At 33.2% G+C, this 15,991-nt stretch overlaps 2 protein-coding genes across 3 annotated transcripts; both read left to right on the forward strand.

Moving 5' to 3' along the window:
* Positions 1–203: 203 nt before the first annotated feature.
* Positions 204–8,748, forward strand: lTTS1 (beta-amyrin synthase). 2 transcript variants are annotated; one of them, XM_010315322.4, is made up of 18 exons: positions 204–476; positions 561–860; positions 3,378–3,563; positions 4,223–4,312; positions 4,501–4,698; positions 4,987–5,071; positions 5,151–5,317; positions 5,476–5,664; positions 5,763–5,876; positions 5,973–6,092; positions 6,174–6,296; positions 6,393–6,491; positions 6,617–6,673; positions 6,767–6,813; positions 6,898–7,041; positions 7,123–7,300; positions 7,750–7,914; positions 8,467–8,748. In XM_010315322.4, the coding sequence occupies exons 2-18, from the start codon at positions 660–662 to the stop codon at positions 8,587–8,589; spliced, it is 2,286 nt and encodes a 761-aa protein (XP_010313624.1). In that variant the 5' UTR covers positions 204–476; positions 561–659; the 3' UTR covers positions 8,590–8,748.
* A 1,519-nt stretch (positions 8,749–10,267) lies between these two features.
* LOC101262891 (uncharacterized) lies at positions 10,268–15,644 on the forward strand. Its single transcript, XM_004251517.5, has 8 exons — positions 10,268–10,459; positions 12,340–12,452; positions 13,020–13,091; positions 13,478–13,513; positions 14,158–14,203; positions 14,538–14,625; positions 15,306–15,363; positions 15,481–15,644. The coding sequence occupies exons 1-8, from the start codon at positions 10,381–10,383 to the stop codon at positions 15,529–15,531; spliced, it is 543 nt and encodes a 180-aa protein (XP_004251565.1). The 5' UTR covers positions 10,268–10,380; the 3' UTR covers positions 15,532–15,644.
* Positions 15,645–15,991: the final 347 nt, after the last annotated feature.

Below are 15,991 nucleotides of genomic sequence, written 5' to 3' on the forward strand. Positions count from 1 at the left end.
CAAATATTTGTAATATTTATTTTTTAAGTGTGTTTATGTAAAGTTGAAACAAGACAATATGAAGAATTCTCCAAGAAAAGGAATTATAAAAAAAAGAAAAAGCCAGTAGATGGTATATATCTTTATCATCATCATAATGACAAAAAAAAAAAAAAACTTGTAATTTGTATTATAAATAGTTGCATAATATCACCAATTTTTTTCCACACAAACATAATTTTTTGACCTTGCTTATACCAAACTTTATAATCCTACTTTTAAATATATTTTTTTGTTATTGCTTTATACCCAAATTCCTCCAATTTAAATACTATAATGAGTCTTTAACATAAAAAAATAAAATAAAGTTCATCCGAATTTATTGTTCATTCCCTTTATACCTTACACACTTTCAGCATAAACTCCCTCTTATTATTTAAGTAAAATTTCACTCATTTTATTTCCTATCTCCAACAACTCTACATATAATTATCCTAGTAAGTATATATGCAATTTTCCCTTCTTCATTACTTTTTTTTTTTTAATCGAGTCTTCTGAAACGATTTCTCTATCGTGTAAAGACAGATAAAATACGTAAGGGCAACATATATTTCAAATTTCATATATTTTATTGTTGAGGTGGTAGACGTTAAGAGTTCATTCGAACATTCGATTAAAGGATGTGGAAATTGAAAATTGCTGAAGGGCAAAATGGTCCATATTTGTATAGTACAAATAACTATGTTGGAAGACAAACGTGGGAGTTCGATCCAAATGGTGGAACGATAGAAGAACGGGCTAAGATAGAAGAGGCTCGAAAACAATTTTGGAATAATCGTTATAAAGTCAAGCCTAGTAGTGATCTTCTTTGGCGGATACAGGTAAATATATCGACTCATTTCAATCTTTATTGAAGAGATTATGATCCCAAGGTCTCTTACTTCATTCAAAAAAGTCTTTTTTGTGGACCAGTTGTTAGAGGTCATAAAGGATCGTTACTCTATTCTACACAGTGTATTATTATCAAAGGAAAATTGCATATAATAGCAAAGTAATAACCTACAATAAATGGAGTAGCTAGGGTTTGAGTTAATTGTGAGGCGCTTCTCTCCCAAATATCTCGCTCGCCACTCTCCTCCAATCTCTCGCTCGCTTCCTCACTTTTTATACAAACACAAGTGTGTAAAAATTGTTTCTAATTGTATAAAGCAGAGAAAATTGTATAAATACATATATTTTTGTTCCCCCTCTCTCCTCTTCCAGATCTCGCTCGCCACTCTCCCAAAATCTCGCTCGCCACCCTCGCCTTTCTCACTTATACAAACACAAAGCGAAATGTATAAATTGTGTTTTTGTTTGTATAAAGCGTGAGAAAATTGTATATACACATGCAAGTATATATATTTTCATCCTATACACTTATAACTATACAATAAAAATACTCCCATGTCCAGTTTCTTTTGCATTTTTTTTTCGTTTATACAATTTTCAAATTGTATCTAATTTCTCTCTTTCTCGTTTTATACAATTCGATTCAATTGTATATTCCTTGTCAAGTCTCTTTTGTCTTTCTCTCTTTCTCATTTTATACAAATTCAAATTATATATAATCGTTCTATACACTTATAATAATACAATTCATTTTATACACTTCATTTTTATACAGTTCTCTGCCCAAGTGTCTTTCTCTTTCTTATTTTATACACTTCGTTTTATATAATATGCTTCAACTTTGAAGACTTTTTCAAAAGTTTTTAGCAAAAAAAAAAAAGCAAAAACAAAGGTTCTGCTGCTATCGACACCTACCCGATTAACCAAAAATATAACCGATCGAGACCAAAACTTATATTTACTATAGAACGCAATTATATAATTTTGCTATAATATACAAATATAAACTTTTTATTTGTTATACGCTGAAATTTGTCCTATTATCAATTCTACCTGACAACATCTACCTACACAAGAGAATTAAATTGATGACATGACTTGTTTTTCATATTCTATATTTATGTCCTAAATTAAATCATTAAAAGTGGGTGGGTGGGGGTGGGGTATATGAAAAAGGTGTCCAATTAAGACTTGAAAGACAAGAGAGAAAAGACCAAAAAAATAGTCTATTAGAGGAAGACCCTAATATACTTTGTGGATTAATATATAACAACAACAAAAATATAACACTCTGGTTTAAGTTGGTACGGAGTTTAAGAATATGAAGAAAGATTTTTTAATTTTATGGTCATAAATTAAAGTTAGATCAAATATACAAAATTATTTTTTGATATTGTGGTCTTAAATATATCACGTGGAAAGCTCAAATTAAAATGTTACAAAAAAAAGATGTCATTTTTTTTAAAATAGACTAAAAAAGAAAGGAAATCATTCTTTTTGAAACGGAGAGAGTATAGACCAACAACAATAATAAATACGCTTATAGTTGGAATTCATCCCTCCTTAATTATTTATTTTGAGTTCAAGCTGAAACTGAGTCATCTGTTAATTCGAAGGGTGGTCATTCGTAGATCATTCCCCCTTCAAAGTCGTCTAAGTTAAACCTGTTACATATGATTTGTCTAATACAATTTACATTTCTAATGTGATTTTCAGGTTATTACACGATAAAGAGTTTATCCTAAATACACAAAGTGACAGAAATTACAAATTATACTGAAGCTTCAAATAAAAAACAATCTTTATAACACACGAACCTAAATATAATAGAGCCACAGGGAAAAAAAGTCCTAGTGTTCGATATCATCGAATGTTTGACTTCAAGTAGTGATTATTATTTAATAAAATTAAATAGAGTTGGAAGAGTCAACAACATGTTTTTATCATTCATTTTTTTTTATATAAAATATAGAGAAAAAGAATGGTCACCACTTGTTGATATCACTTTTTACTTTTATTAAATATTTTATTAATAATGTAAAAAGAAATTCTCATATAATTTTATTCGAGCAATTACAAATGATAACTCATAGTAAGTGAAATTACTAACAAAAAAAAAAGTAAAATAATTATCTATAGCATATTCAATTGAAAGGTAATTACATATAACTATTCATAAAAAATAAAATTAGTAATCTAAAAACTGTTAGAATCGAATTCACACACTGAATAAAAAACACAAGAACTTTAGAGAGAATAAGATGAAAGATCTAGAGAGAAAAAGAGAGAAACCAATATTTCGCGGTAACACCCAGTGAGTAAACTTTCACGGCGGTGTGGTATATATATATTAATAAATCAGAGTATTTTTGGTTACAGAGAATAAATGAAGAATAAATAGTACATTAAATATTAATCAGGCTCTACAACCTAACAAAAACTAAGTAAATTAATCTTTTTTTTAGCAAATTAAATTTCACTCACTTTTTTTAAAATTTTTTTTACAGTTTCTTGGAGAGAAAAATTTCAAACAAAAAATTCCAGCAGTAAAAGTTGAAGAAGGTGAAGAAATTAGCCATGAAGTTGCTACAATTGCATTGCATAGAGCAGTTAATTTCTTCTCAGCTTTACAGGCAACTGATGGTCATTGGCCTGCTGAAAATGCTGGTCCTTTGTTTTTTCTTCCACCTTTGGTAAGTTTTTAATATTTACGCGATCAGATCAAATATAAGATAATTATAAATAAATTTGTGTGTAGGGTATAGACATTTAAATTTGACCTTAGTTAAGTAAGTAACATTTAACTTTGAGAGTACACATCTAGACAGTTCAATTTGGTGTTAACTAACAACTAATTAAACACTTTTAACTCATTTCCAATATATCTCGTGGACATCTGATGATGCTGACGTGACATAAATTTTGAAGGTGTCTAGATGATTATTTTGTAAGCTCAGAGTGTTCAATTGATATGATGGAGATGAGTCGAGGTATCTAGACGTGTATACTGAAAGTTGAGTGTTTTGTTGTCCGTTGAGGGCCGAGTTAAAGTGTTTAATTATCTATGTATTAATCCTAAAAAAAGTAATTTATAAGTTTTTTTTAGCATTGAATAAATTGTACAAATATACTTTTAACATTTGTTTAGATCTAATAATTGTTAGATTTTTTTTGTGAGTTTTGGCATAAAAATCTGTATTTTGTGTCGAAATATTGAGTTCAGATGAATTTGTTTTGAAAATTGGATCCACTCTTGATAGTAAATATCATATGTTAATGTATTTTTACTTTCCTTTTTATTGCAAAATTGGAATTTGGATATGCTAAGGCTAATTTTTACATTGAAATTCAGGTTATGTGTATGTATATCACTGGGCATCTTAATACTGTATTCCCAGCTGAGCATCGAAAGGAAATTCTTCGGTATATATACTGTCATCAGGTATACGACGTAATGTCACAATGAGTATACTGATACCTAAAGAATTTAACTTATATACAATGACGATGTGCATGAGTTAACTTTTTTAGCATCTTAATGTTTACAAATTTAAGATTAGTATAGATAGTGTACGATGTCACGAGTGTATAGAACTTAAAATCGTTTCTGAATTGCTGACGTTGTTTCAGAACGAAGATGGTGGATGGGGTTTGCACATAGAAGGTCACAGTACTATGTTCTGTACAGCTCTGAGTTACATTTGCATGAGGATCCTTGGAGAAGGACCAGATGGCGGTGTAAATAATGCGTGTGCTAGAGCAAGGAAATGGATTCTTGATCATGGTAGTGTCACCGCAATTCCTTCGTGGGGAAAAACATGGCTCTCGGTATGACTATGATTTAACTTATATACAATGATTACGTACAAAGTCTATAACAGATAGAGGATGGTTACGTATTTCACGTTAAACTAAGTGAATTATATCATTTCCCCTTGTCAAGTAATTTTCTATTGACATGTATCTTTGTTCAAACTCTTCAAAAATGTGGTCGTATGTGTGTTGGATCCTTCAAAAGTAGTGCAGTTGAAGGATCTGGCATGGACGCGGCAACATTTTTGGAGGGTCGAGCAACGTTGTCTTCTTGTGCTGAGAAATTTCCGCTCTTTCAATCAGATTCTTGGAGTTTTTGAATGGATAGGAACCAATCCAATGCCACCTGAGTTTTGGATTCTTCCATCTTTTCTTCCCGTGCATCCAGGTTGGTTAATATTATTTTCAGGATTTTCTATGCAGCATTGCGATCTGCCTCGTATTTTGACACTTCAACTTAAATGCAGCAAAAATGTGGTGTTACTGTCGAATGGTCTACATGCCGATGTCTTACCTCTATGGGAAGAGATTCGTTGGTCCAATCACGCCTCTCATTTTGCAACTAAGGGAAGAGTTATATGATCGACCATACGATGAAATTAACTGGAAGAAAGTGCGCCATGTATGTGCAAAGGTATGATTATCAAAGGTCGTTTGATTACCGACATAAAGTTTGGTAGTATTTATCCCTGTATAGCTTTGTTTACGAACCAAACGAGTCCTCAGTTTTGAAGTTAGTATCTACATTATACCATCTTCTACGAATGCTCAAACACAAACTTGTTGCTGCAGGAGGATCTTTATTACCCTCATCCGTTGGTTCAAGATTTGATGTGGGATAGTCTCTACATATGTACCGAGCCTTTGTTGACCCGTTGGCCTTTCAACAAGCTGAGAAACAAAGCTCTTGAAGTTACCATGAAACACATACACTATGAAGACGAGAATAGTCGATACATCACCATCGGATGTGTCGAAAAAGTATGGCAACTTAATCATTTTGAACAGATTACAGAATTACCTGCATTTTGTTAATGACTTCTTTTGTTAGACACTGATGAAACACTTGGATGGTGTAGGTATTGTGCATGCTTGCTTGTTGGGTCGAGGATCCTAACGGCGATTATTTCAAAAAACATCTTGCTAGGATCTCTGATTATTTATGGGTAGCTGAAGATGGAATGAAAATGCAGGTCTGTAAATCTGCATTGTACTATTTGACAAACCAGAATAAGCAAGAATAGGATATGTTGTTACTGAATAGGCGACAATTTGTCGTTGAATTTCAGAGTTTCGGTAGTCAAGAATGGGATACTGGTTTTGCTATCCAAGCACTATTGGCCAGTGAGATGAATGATGAGATAGCAGATACGCTTAGAAAAGGACATGACTTTATAAAACAATCTCAGGTTTGGATATTTAATTATTAAGAACTTTGTTCTAATGTTTTCGTTTCAACTAAGTCTTACAGTGTGAGAGTCTTCTCGTAGGTGACGAACAATCCGTCTGGTGATTTCAAAGGAATGTATCGACATATCTCAAAAGGATCATGGACTTTTTCAGATCAAGATCATGGATGGCAAGTCTCTGATTGCACTGCTGAAGCATTAAAGGTATCTCAAAGTTCAATTTCTTGAAATTTGCTGACAAATGGTAAGATGATGGCTAGAAAGTTTGCCTAATTTTTCGTTTAACTTTTGTTTGTCTAGTGCTGCCTTCTGTTGTCTACAATGCCTCGTGAATTAGTCGGTCAGGCAATGGAGCCAGGGCGATTGTATGACTCGGTGAATGTTATTCTTTCATTACAGGTAAACACTGAAAGATGTGCCCTCAAATCATTAATCACTGAAGTTGTTTTCTGCTTTTGCAAAAAAATTCAAGAGAAACCTATATCTTGAAGTTATAATAAGATCCATTTTAAATATAATCGCAGAGCAAAAATGGCGGTTTAGCAGCATGGGAACCTGCAGGAGCCTCCGAGTATTTGGAGGTAACACAATATTCCTATTTCCATGATTTGTCTCAACGTTGTTAAAAACCTTCAACCATTTTAACTTTCTTGTTCTGTTTTATTCACTGACAGCTGCTGAATCCTACTGAATTTTTCGCGGACATTGTCATTGAGCACGAGTATGATCACTATAGTTCCTCTCTCTTTCCCTTTTCTTGTTAGTCTCCGTTTTACAGCTTGACACTGATTAAATGTCAATCCAGGTACGTCGAATGCACTGCCTCATCAATTCAAGCACTTGTTCTGTTTAAGAAGCTGTATCCCGGACACAGAACCAAGGAGATTAACATATTCATTGATAATGCTGTTAAATATCTTGAAGATGTACAAATGCCTGATGGTTCATGGTATATTATATTTCTTTTCCGAGTTCTTGAACTTACTACAAATAGCTCGATAACATATGACATGAGTAATCATGTTAACAGGTATGGTAACTGGGGTGTTTGCTTCACATATGGTTCCTGGTTTGCTCTTGGAGGGCTTGTTGCAGCAGGCAAGTCCTACAACAACTCTGCAGCTGTTCGTAAAGGCGTTGAATTTCTGCTAAGAACACAAAGATCCGATGGTGGTTGGGGCGAAAGCTACCGTTCTTGCCCAGACAAGGTAAAGTAAAAGTAAAGGTCCTTTCTCAGGACTTCTCTGTCAGCACGTTTGAGTTATCTGCATCTAAAGTCTGATGCATTGTTTTTAAATTCCACACCCCTTTCCCCGTTAAAGAATGACAATAACAACAACAATGTCTCGATCTTTACATAGTTAGGATCGGATATTTTAGGTAAGATACATCCTCTTCATTTCAAACCATTTCATTCCAATATGCAAGCTAACACTGAAGGTTCTCAATACGAAGATAGACACTTTAACTTGGCCTCAACTGGCAACTGAACACTCCTAATTTGAGTATGCACGCCACACCTCAACTCGACTCCACTATACTAGAGGAACATTCCAACTTAGAAAATGATCACGTAGACATCTACATTACGAATTTCTAGTTAGATGTGTACTGTCGAAAAGCCACTGTGACTGAGTTTTGTTTTTGATCAAAACAGGTATATAGAGAACTCGAAACAAATGACTCAAATCTTGTACAAACTGCATGGGCATTGATGGGATTGATTCACTCTGGACAGGCTGATAGAGATCCGAAACCCCTTCACCGTGCAGCAAAGTTGTTGATCAATTCTCAGATGGAAGATGGTGACTTCCCACAGCAGGTAATCACTCTGTAAATTACAAGCCAAACGGATAGAAGATTCATATAGTTGATACAAACTAGTTAAAGACTGAGTTGTGTTTGATTGATACTGATTGTTAAAGCGAAAAAAGCTCTTTCAATTTACCAAAAAATATACGTAAGAAAATAGACATTACTCTCCTCGTCCTATTTTATGCGACACATTTTGACTGGACACGAGCTTAAGAAAGTAAGAAATACTTCTAAAACCTGTTCTCTAAGAAACAAAATTTGTGTTTCTTTTAATCATCTCATTAGTAACAAAAAACAATAGAAAATTTAAGCTAAATCGTTTCTAAATATAGAAATGAATCATTCTTTTTGGAACAGACTGAAAAGGAAGCATGGAATATGAAGTCAGTTTTATCATTGTCTAATGTGATGTGTGAATTAGGCGTACGTCACAAAACTCTATTATAGACAAAATTGTACCCCATTGGCTCTCGAGAATTTCTCGATTATATATAAAAAAATAGTTTTATTATCAAAATTTTTTTATTATCTGATTTTTTTGTAATACATATATGTGCAGGAAATTACTGGAGTTTTTATGAAGAATTGCATGTTGCATTATGCAGCATACAGAAATATATATCCATTATGGGGTTTGGCTGAATACCGCAAAAATGTATTATTACCATTAGAAAACAACTAAATATATATAATTTTTCGATATAGAGTGCAATTTGGTCCTTTTTTTTTTTGGTGTTAATGTGAGTGATGTAACAAAAGTAAAAATTCATAGCCTAAGTTAATTTTATTATTTTGTATTACATAATTTGTGAATAAAGAAAGTTACATAAAAAAAATAAAATTGGTCTTGTTTCATTCCCCCTCCCTCTTTTATTTACTTCAATATTTATCGTCAAAGGGTATAGTGGAATGGTAAAATTCAAGGGAGAAATTCAAGATTTTATCTTCTTGCATATCAATCGACTTTTTAGTTTTTGCGAATTAATTACCTTAGAATGATTATTGAGGAGAATTAGGAGCTAGAATTTTTTTTAAAAATTAAACGAGTTAATAGTCAGAAGCATATTTGAATCATTTTCTTTTCACGAGTTTGACACCCTAGCTATCAGTTGTTCTCTTTTACTACTTGAACTATAGTTGAGCTAGGAAAAAAGAACAACTAATAATTGAGCGTTCAAGTATATTTTTGACTATTATCTCAAAATAAAAGTGAACACATGAAGACGTATCGAGTTACCTTATTTAGTCTCAATTATTAAGTGAGAGTGAGGCTTTGTAGATAATAAAAGAGAAGCTTTTGGCACTTCTTTATTGATGATCTTTTGATGATCGTACATATTTTAGTTAGTTAAATGGAGATTCGAAATACAAATCTATGTAATCGGCATTTTCACTTTGATAATTTATATGTTTGTTCTTGTAGCTGATATCATCTTGTTTGGGACTGAGACATTATTTTTCTTGCTTAAAGCTTGTTCTTAAATCTTGTACGTTAGTATTTACATTTTGTGGAAGTGTGTTTGTTAAGAACTTCATAAGACTATTGGAGATAATATAATTGAGTCCCAAGACTTTAATGGAACGTGATACTTCATTGACGATAATATATATAACGAGTACTATAGCTCAATTTCAAATAAGTTAGGGTCGAGTATTGGAACTCTTAAGGCATAACATACCGAAAAAAATTCACAAGTTTAATTTAGATGCGCGCAAGCTATCCTGAATAAAAAAAATTATTTTCACTAAAAAACTGACTTGAACTAGAATTTTTTTTTACCACTTAAAGGCGTAATTGATAAAATTTAAAATTAATAAAAAAATTAAAATTCTGATTCTATCTCGGCGAAGGACAATAGTGTTTCTATTAAGGAGGAGAAAAATTGGGTGTGGGGTAGGTATTATTTTGTGAGGTGTCTTTTAATATTTTCTTCTTTGCTGACATGTTTTTATTTTATTGGTCCAATTTGTCACATATGAAGCAAATGATGTCACACTAGGTAATAACCAAAGTTGAGGGGTCAAAATGAAAATTAGAGAACTTTATGGGTCATTTATGCATTTGGCTAATAATATATTTCATTTTCGTTTTCGTTTACCTCTCGAGTAATTCAAATTCGTATTGCATAAGACTCATTAAATTTAAAACACTTATTACCACATTTCATCAATTCAATCTAAATTTATTTCAAATCTGGTACATTATTCGTTTCTTCTTTTATTCGATTATATCTTGAACTAATATTTCAATCATAAAAATGAGTTTTTAAATTAAACTATTGTTCAAATATAATTTAATCACTTATTAATTTGTGAAATATTGCAAAAAAGCCCCATTACTTTGCTATAATTCAAAACTTGCCCCAAATATTTCACTATATAGATAGAAAAGCCCTTACACTTTTGTGCCCTCAAAGATTTATTGATTTCAGACCAAAAGGAGAAACAGAGAAGAAAACAGAGAGACGCAAAAATGGGATGGATCGGAGAGCAAATCGATTCGATAAAGTCAATTCAGTACAGACAACTCGTAACTCAAGCAATCAGTCTTGGTTTGTGTTCATCTTTTGTCCTTTTGATTTAGTTCAATTCATTGAGCTTGTGTATATATATATGGATGGTTTGATTTTTTATTTTTTGATATAGTTCTGTGTGATTTTGGATTTATCAATTGATTAATTAATTGTGCTGCTGTGTGTGTTGTGACCCATATGGGTTGACTCATTTTGATGGATTCAGTATTCAGAATGAATTGACTGGTTTTTTGCTGGATGTTGAGTGATAGATTCTGGAAAACTTTCATTTTTTCATGGATTTGGGGTTTTTGATGATTTTTTTGGGTTTTGGACTTATCAATTGATGGACGCATTTGGGTTGACCCGTTTTGATGGATTCAGTATTTAGAATGAATTGACTGTTTTTTTTGCTGGTTGTTAACTTCTGGAAAAACTTCGTTTTGTGAGGATTTGGATTTTTTTTTTTTTATGAATTTGTTGGGATTTCAGACTAGAGGCTGAGATTTTCTGGAAAAAAATTCTCTCTTTAGGTGTTTGGTGGAGTATATAGATTAGGTTCCTATCTGTTTCATGGTAAAAAGGCACAGCCTGGTTTGTTGCATTTACGCAGGGTTGGGGGAAAGGTCGCACCCCTAAAGGGTGTGTTGTAGGCAGCTTACCTAGGTGCAAACATCAATAGCGGTTTCATGGTGTATTTTAAATTTTTAGTGTTTTGCTTTTAGTACCAAAGAAACCAAATTTAGATGTTTATTTATGATTATTGAGCTAAGTTCAAGGCCAATGACCAAATCCAGTTGGTTTTTAAGCTTGTTTGAGACATCCCATGGAAGTTTTGAAGTAGCTTCTTGTTAGGTGGCATTCATGTGGTTGCTAACTGTGTCTTGAACGATTGCTTGTTTGGGTTGTGCAGTTTGCTCAGAAATAGGCTACAAGTAGTCCTGTACCTTATTCTTCTTTATCTAATTATTGAAATAATTTGAAATGAAGTGTCCAACTTTGTAGTCATTGTCTAGAGGTGAATTATAGAGCATGAAATAGCTGTGTTCCCTTATTCACTTATTATCTATAGGTTCACATATTTTATGTTATGAAGCTGAAAGATTTATACCCAAATCAAGATATCTGTTCTAGTCAATGTTAGCAAAAAGAGAGAACTGTTTTATGCATATTTGTAGTTTATTTTTGGGCATTAAAAATCAAGAAATATCTTAATTGTTAATGACATGGTTGAATTATATCTCCATGTAAGGATATTATGAAACTTAACATTGCCCATTGAGAAAAATTTATTATCTTAGAAAATCATCTTCTCAAATAATTAAATGTGCAATAATGCAACTATGGAACTAATGCAGATGCAAGCTGAAGCGAATGTCTATCCTCTTCTCAATGATTTAGTGTCTAGTTTTTGCTTTGTTGCGGATTATACGAGCTAGAAAATAGTTGGACTTCTAGATTGGTATAGAGGGAATATCTAGTTGGCATTGATTTGAAGAATTGAACTTGAAATTCAGTTTACAAACTTTACAAGAAGTGTTTGTTTTGGCTGCTTTTGCCAAGTGAAAGTTGACTACTTTGGGAAATAATTTCAGACTCAAATTTTCAAATATTTCAACTCAGAATTGACTTCTTGAATTTTTATTTTGAAGAATAGAGTCCGAGTCTTTGAACAATTTGAAAACCTTAGTTTTAAATTTGTTAGAGCACTTGTTTCTTTTTTTTTTTTTGGCAAAATCAGTTCAACCCCACACTTCTTGAAAGAATTGATATTAGAACTGAGTTGTTCAATGTTAAATCTATTTTCATTTCTTCTGATGTGTGAAAAAGTATGAAAATGGAAGTTGATGGATTTTGTTCTTTACTCTGTAAAAGTTAATATTCTTTAGTCTGACCCTTCTTCACATAATCACTTTCAGGGATGATTGTTACGTCAGCACTTATAATATGGAAAGCATTGATGTGTGTAACTGGCAGCGAGTCACCTGTGGTGGTTGTGCTCTCTGGAAGTATGGAACCAGGCTTTAAAAGGGTGAGCTAAAGAAACTTGTTCACAAGAAAAAAAAGAGGACTTGGGGATGGGAGAGGGCATCTAAACAAACGGATAACAGCCAACTGTAGCTGGACTTGTTTCTACTTCTTTTGCTGTGTGCTACTCTGTTTGTTTATCCTTTGCTAAAGATTCTTTACTAGAGGTTAAATACTAGAGGATATTAGGATATGAAACTAAAGAAAGGGAGTTCAAAAAAAGTTTTGTTTAACTATCTTGTTTTTCATCTAAATATGCATAATCTATGCTAGATATATCTTCTTGTATTTGGCTTATTGCTGAATAGATATCAGGGTTTCTGGTTTCAGTAGCAACTTGTTATTATTTGAAATAAATAATGAGCCTTCCTATTCTAATGTTGTGCAAAGTACGCCTTTCATGTGAGTGACAGTATGATCCTGGTGTCTTTCTTACTATCGAGGAGAAACTCTCCTGAATTCCTTTTCTTTTCGTTTACACTATAGTGAGAAGTAGAAATACTTCTTTAAGTGGAGTGTTAGTTGCTCTTTCGACTCTGTATTACTGAAAACATCGTCTACTTTCTTGCAGGGTGACATTCTTTTCTTGCATATGAGCAAGGACCCTATTCGTGCGGGAGAAATTGTTGTGTTTAATGTTGATGTAAGTAGTGCTTACCAGCATCTTCTGTTTTACCTGTTTTCTGCTCGAGTTACTTTGGCTTTTGAGAAGATAAACATACACAATAAACAATATTTCTTTGTATTCTCTGCTTTTGCAATGTCACTTGTGGGAGTTATTTATGTTCCCATAGTAACAGCTTGGCACCTTTTCACATTTCTATTTCGTCTACAACAACAGGATTAGGCACATATTAGAATAAAAATTGTTTCATTGAATAGACCTTATTTAGTTTTGCTCATAAATACCAGTAATATCTATTTTATGATTGGACTTCAATCTGTCAAAATCATGTTCCTGAAATTATTGCTATCATTTATATTGACTTCAAAATTTACTAATGCTGATGGCATTTTTTTGTTGCACAGGGACGTGAAATTCCAATTGTTCATAGAGTAATAAAGGTATGTTGGGAAGTTTTCTCTCTGTACCAAATTTTCTTTCATCTGGTTGTGTTGCCTGCATCTAATGTTTCTGTGCACTGGTAGTAAAACAAGGAATGTGCAATTAATTATCAATATTTGTAAAGGAAAAGAAGGATATAAGGGATTGATAGATGAAAGCACATTCTGAAGTGATAAAGTGATAGAATGACCCTCTTTTAACTAGATTAGGGTATGCAACCAATCAGAGCGGGCTTGGTTTGAAGCCTGGCTGATGATTAGCCATTCCTCTCTTCCTTGATAATTGAGAGAAGTACATACATAAAAAGTAAATTCTGGAGTCATATACCAGTGATGAATCTAACCGAGAATAGACTGTAAATTTCACAAATATTATCAGCAACTTTCTGTATCATTTTCTGCACGTGGTAATTCAATTTGTAATACAACTTTGTTGTATTTACTTCCAAACTCAATCCAAGTACCAACCTTCTGAACGAAGAGGGAACAGAAATTAAAATATTGTTGAATAATGACATGATAAGAAGGCACGTGTTTCCTGTACTTAACTAATTTTGGTTGTATCTGACATTTGCTGTCTGCCCACTTTTTCCTTCCTCTTGGGTAAACTAACCACCATTACTTCTTTATGTTTCCCCTTGTAGGTTCACGAGCGCAAAGACACTGGAGAAGTTAACGTCCTTACAAAAGGTATTTGTTTATGATGCATATTAGGTTAGAAGTCAAGAATGTATTGTATAGATCCCTTCCGCGCTCTTTCTCTCCCTCTCTCTCTGCATTGAGAGTCGGTTATCATAAATTTATTACAATTCATAAGGTGCTCATCAATCATTTCATAGTTTTTTATTTAATGAAAAAGTTTTACTTCAGACAATAATCTTCTGCTTGTTTGTTTGTACTGATCAACTGAGAAAGCCTTCTGTTATTTGCTTGTCCCCTAATTATTGTTAAGCAAGGTTTTATGGTTCTTACTCCTCAATAATGACTACTAATTTTCTTTGCTGTATATGATTCAAATCTTTAGGAGACAACAACTTTGGTGATGACAGACTTCTATATGCTCAAGGTCAACTCTGGCTGCAACGTCATCACATCATGGGGAGAGCTGTTGGGTGAGTTGACAGTTAGATCTGCTCTTTAGATCTTTGCTTTCTCGTTTCTTGAGGTCCTCTGCTTAAGAGACCCATCAGCAATTGTTAGGTTGTGAGGTCTTACAGTGGTGTTGCCTTGGCTCTCATTCCCTTCTATGCTTTATCTTATTTGAATATGCACCACTTCCTTTCGATTCTACTCTATGCAATATTGCAAACTCCAACAACTAATCCATTATAAATATGCAGAATTCATATTGTTAATCATTTTCCATTGGAAGATCCTCCACGTAAAGTAAAATTTTCACAGAAGTTGTCATTTTTTATACCACTATTTCCATGCTAGGGAAGTTTCATGAATTTGTTGACACTCGAGAAAGAATTGAAGTTTTCACTCGTATCTCTCCTTTTTTTCATTCTTTTTATAGTACTACTTTTATTTTCAGTACTTCTTTTTCTTCAATATTTCCATCATAGCTTTCAAACCTGTTCTGGAAAACGTTTTGTCTTCAGGCGAGTGTCTATTGGAAACAACCTCTCTACCTCACAGAGGTAGGGGTAAGGTCTGGTCTACGTACGCCCAACCCTCCCCAGACCCCACTTGTGCGAGTATATTCAGAATATGTTAATTGTATTCAGCCCCCCTTTGTGTGTTACCTATTTGTTCCTTGAATGCTGAACGACTTGCTTGTTAATTTCAGGTTCTTGCCTTATGTTGGTTGGGTAACGATAATCATGACCGAAAAACCAATTATCAAGGTTTGTTGTCTATTGAACTTCTAATTCTGCTTTTACATTAGTGCTTTATAAGGTTAACTATCTAGGTGATATGGAATTCAAATGCTAAGACTTTTTTTTCCTTTCTTCTTATTGCAGTATATATTGATAGGTGCATTGGGATTGTTGGTCATCACATCAAAAGATTAGTGGACAATGGCTTCCTTCAGTATGACTGGCACAAAATTAGAGAGAAACTATGTATCTGCCATTTTCAAGAATCATGACTCATTTTTGGACTAATAGAATCCTCTTTCTAGACATGATCAGACCCCCCCCCCCCCCCCCCCCTCTTTTTTTTTTGTGTGATTTCGACGTGGCATGTGATGTGTGGATACCGTATAAATTAGGGTTTCGAGCCCTGCTGCAAGCTTCTGCCACGAGCAGAGCGTGGAGGAGGGTAGAGGGACGGACTCATACTCCTCTGAGTCTTGAACCTATGCACCAACCGGATAGAAAATTGAAATGAGAAAAAAAGGAAAATGTAGTTCCTCTTCTGGGATTGTTAAATAATATAGAAGTATTTAAAAAAGTAAAATGACACACTCCATAACGTCTCTTGGGTTTTTATTTCAAAACTCATTAGAAATATTAACATGTATTGTTGTTG

The sequence above is a fragment of the Solanum lycopersicum genome, chromosome 12 (assembly GCF_036512215.1).
Source record: "Solanum lycopersicum chromosome 12, SLM_r2.1".
NCBI lineage: Eukaryota > Viridiplantae > Streptophyta > Magnoliopsida > Solanales > Solanaceae > Solanum > Solanum lycopersicum.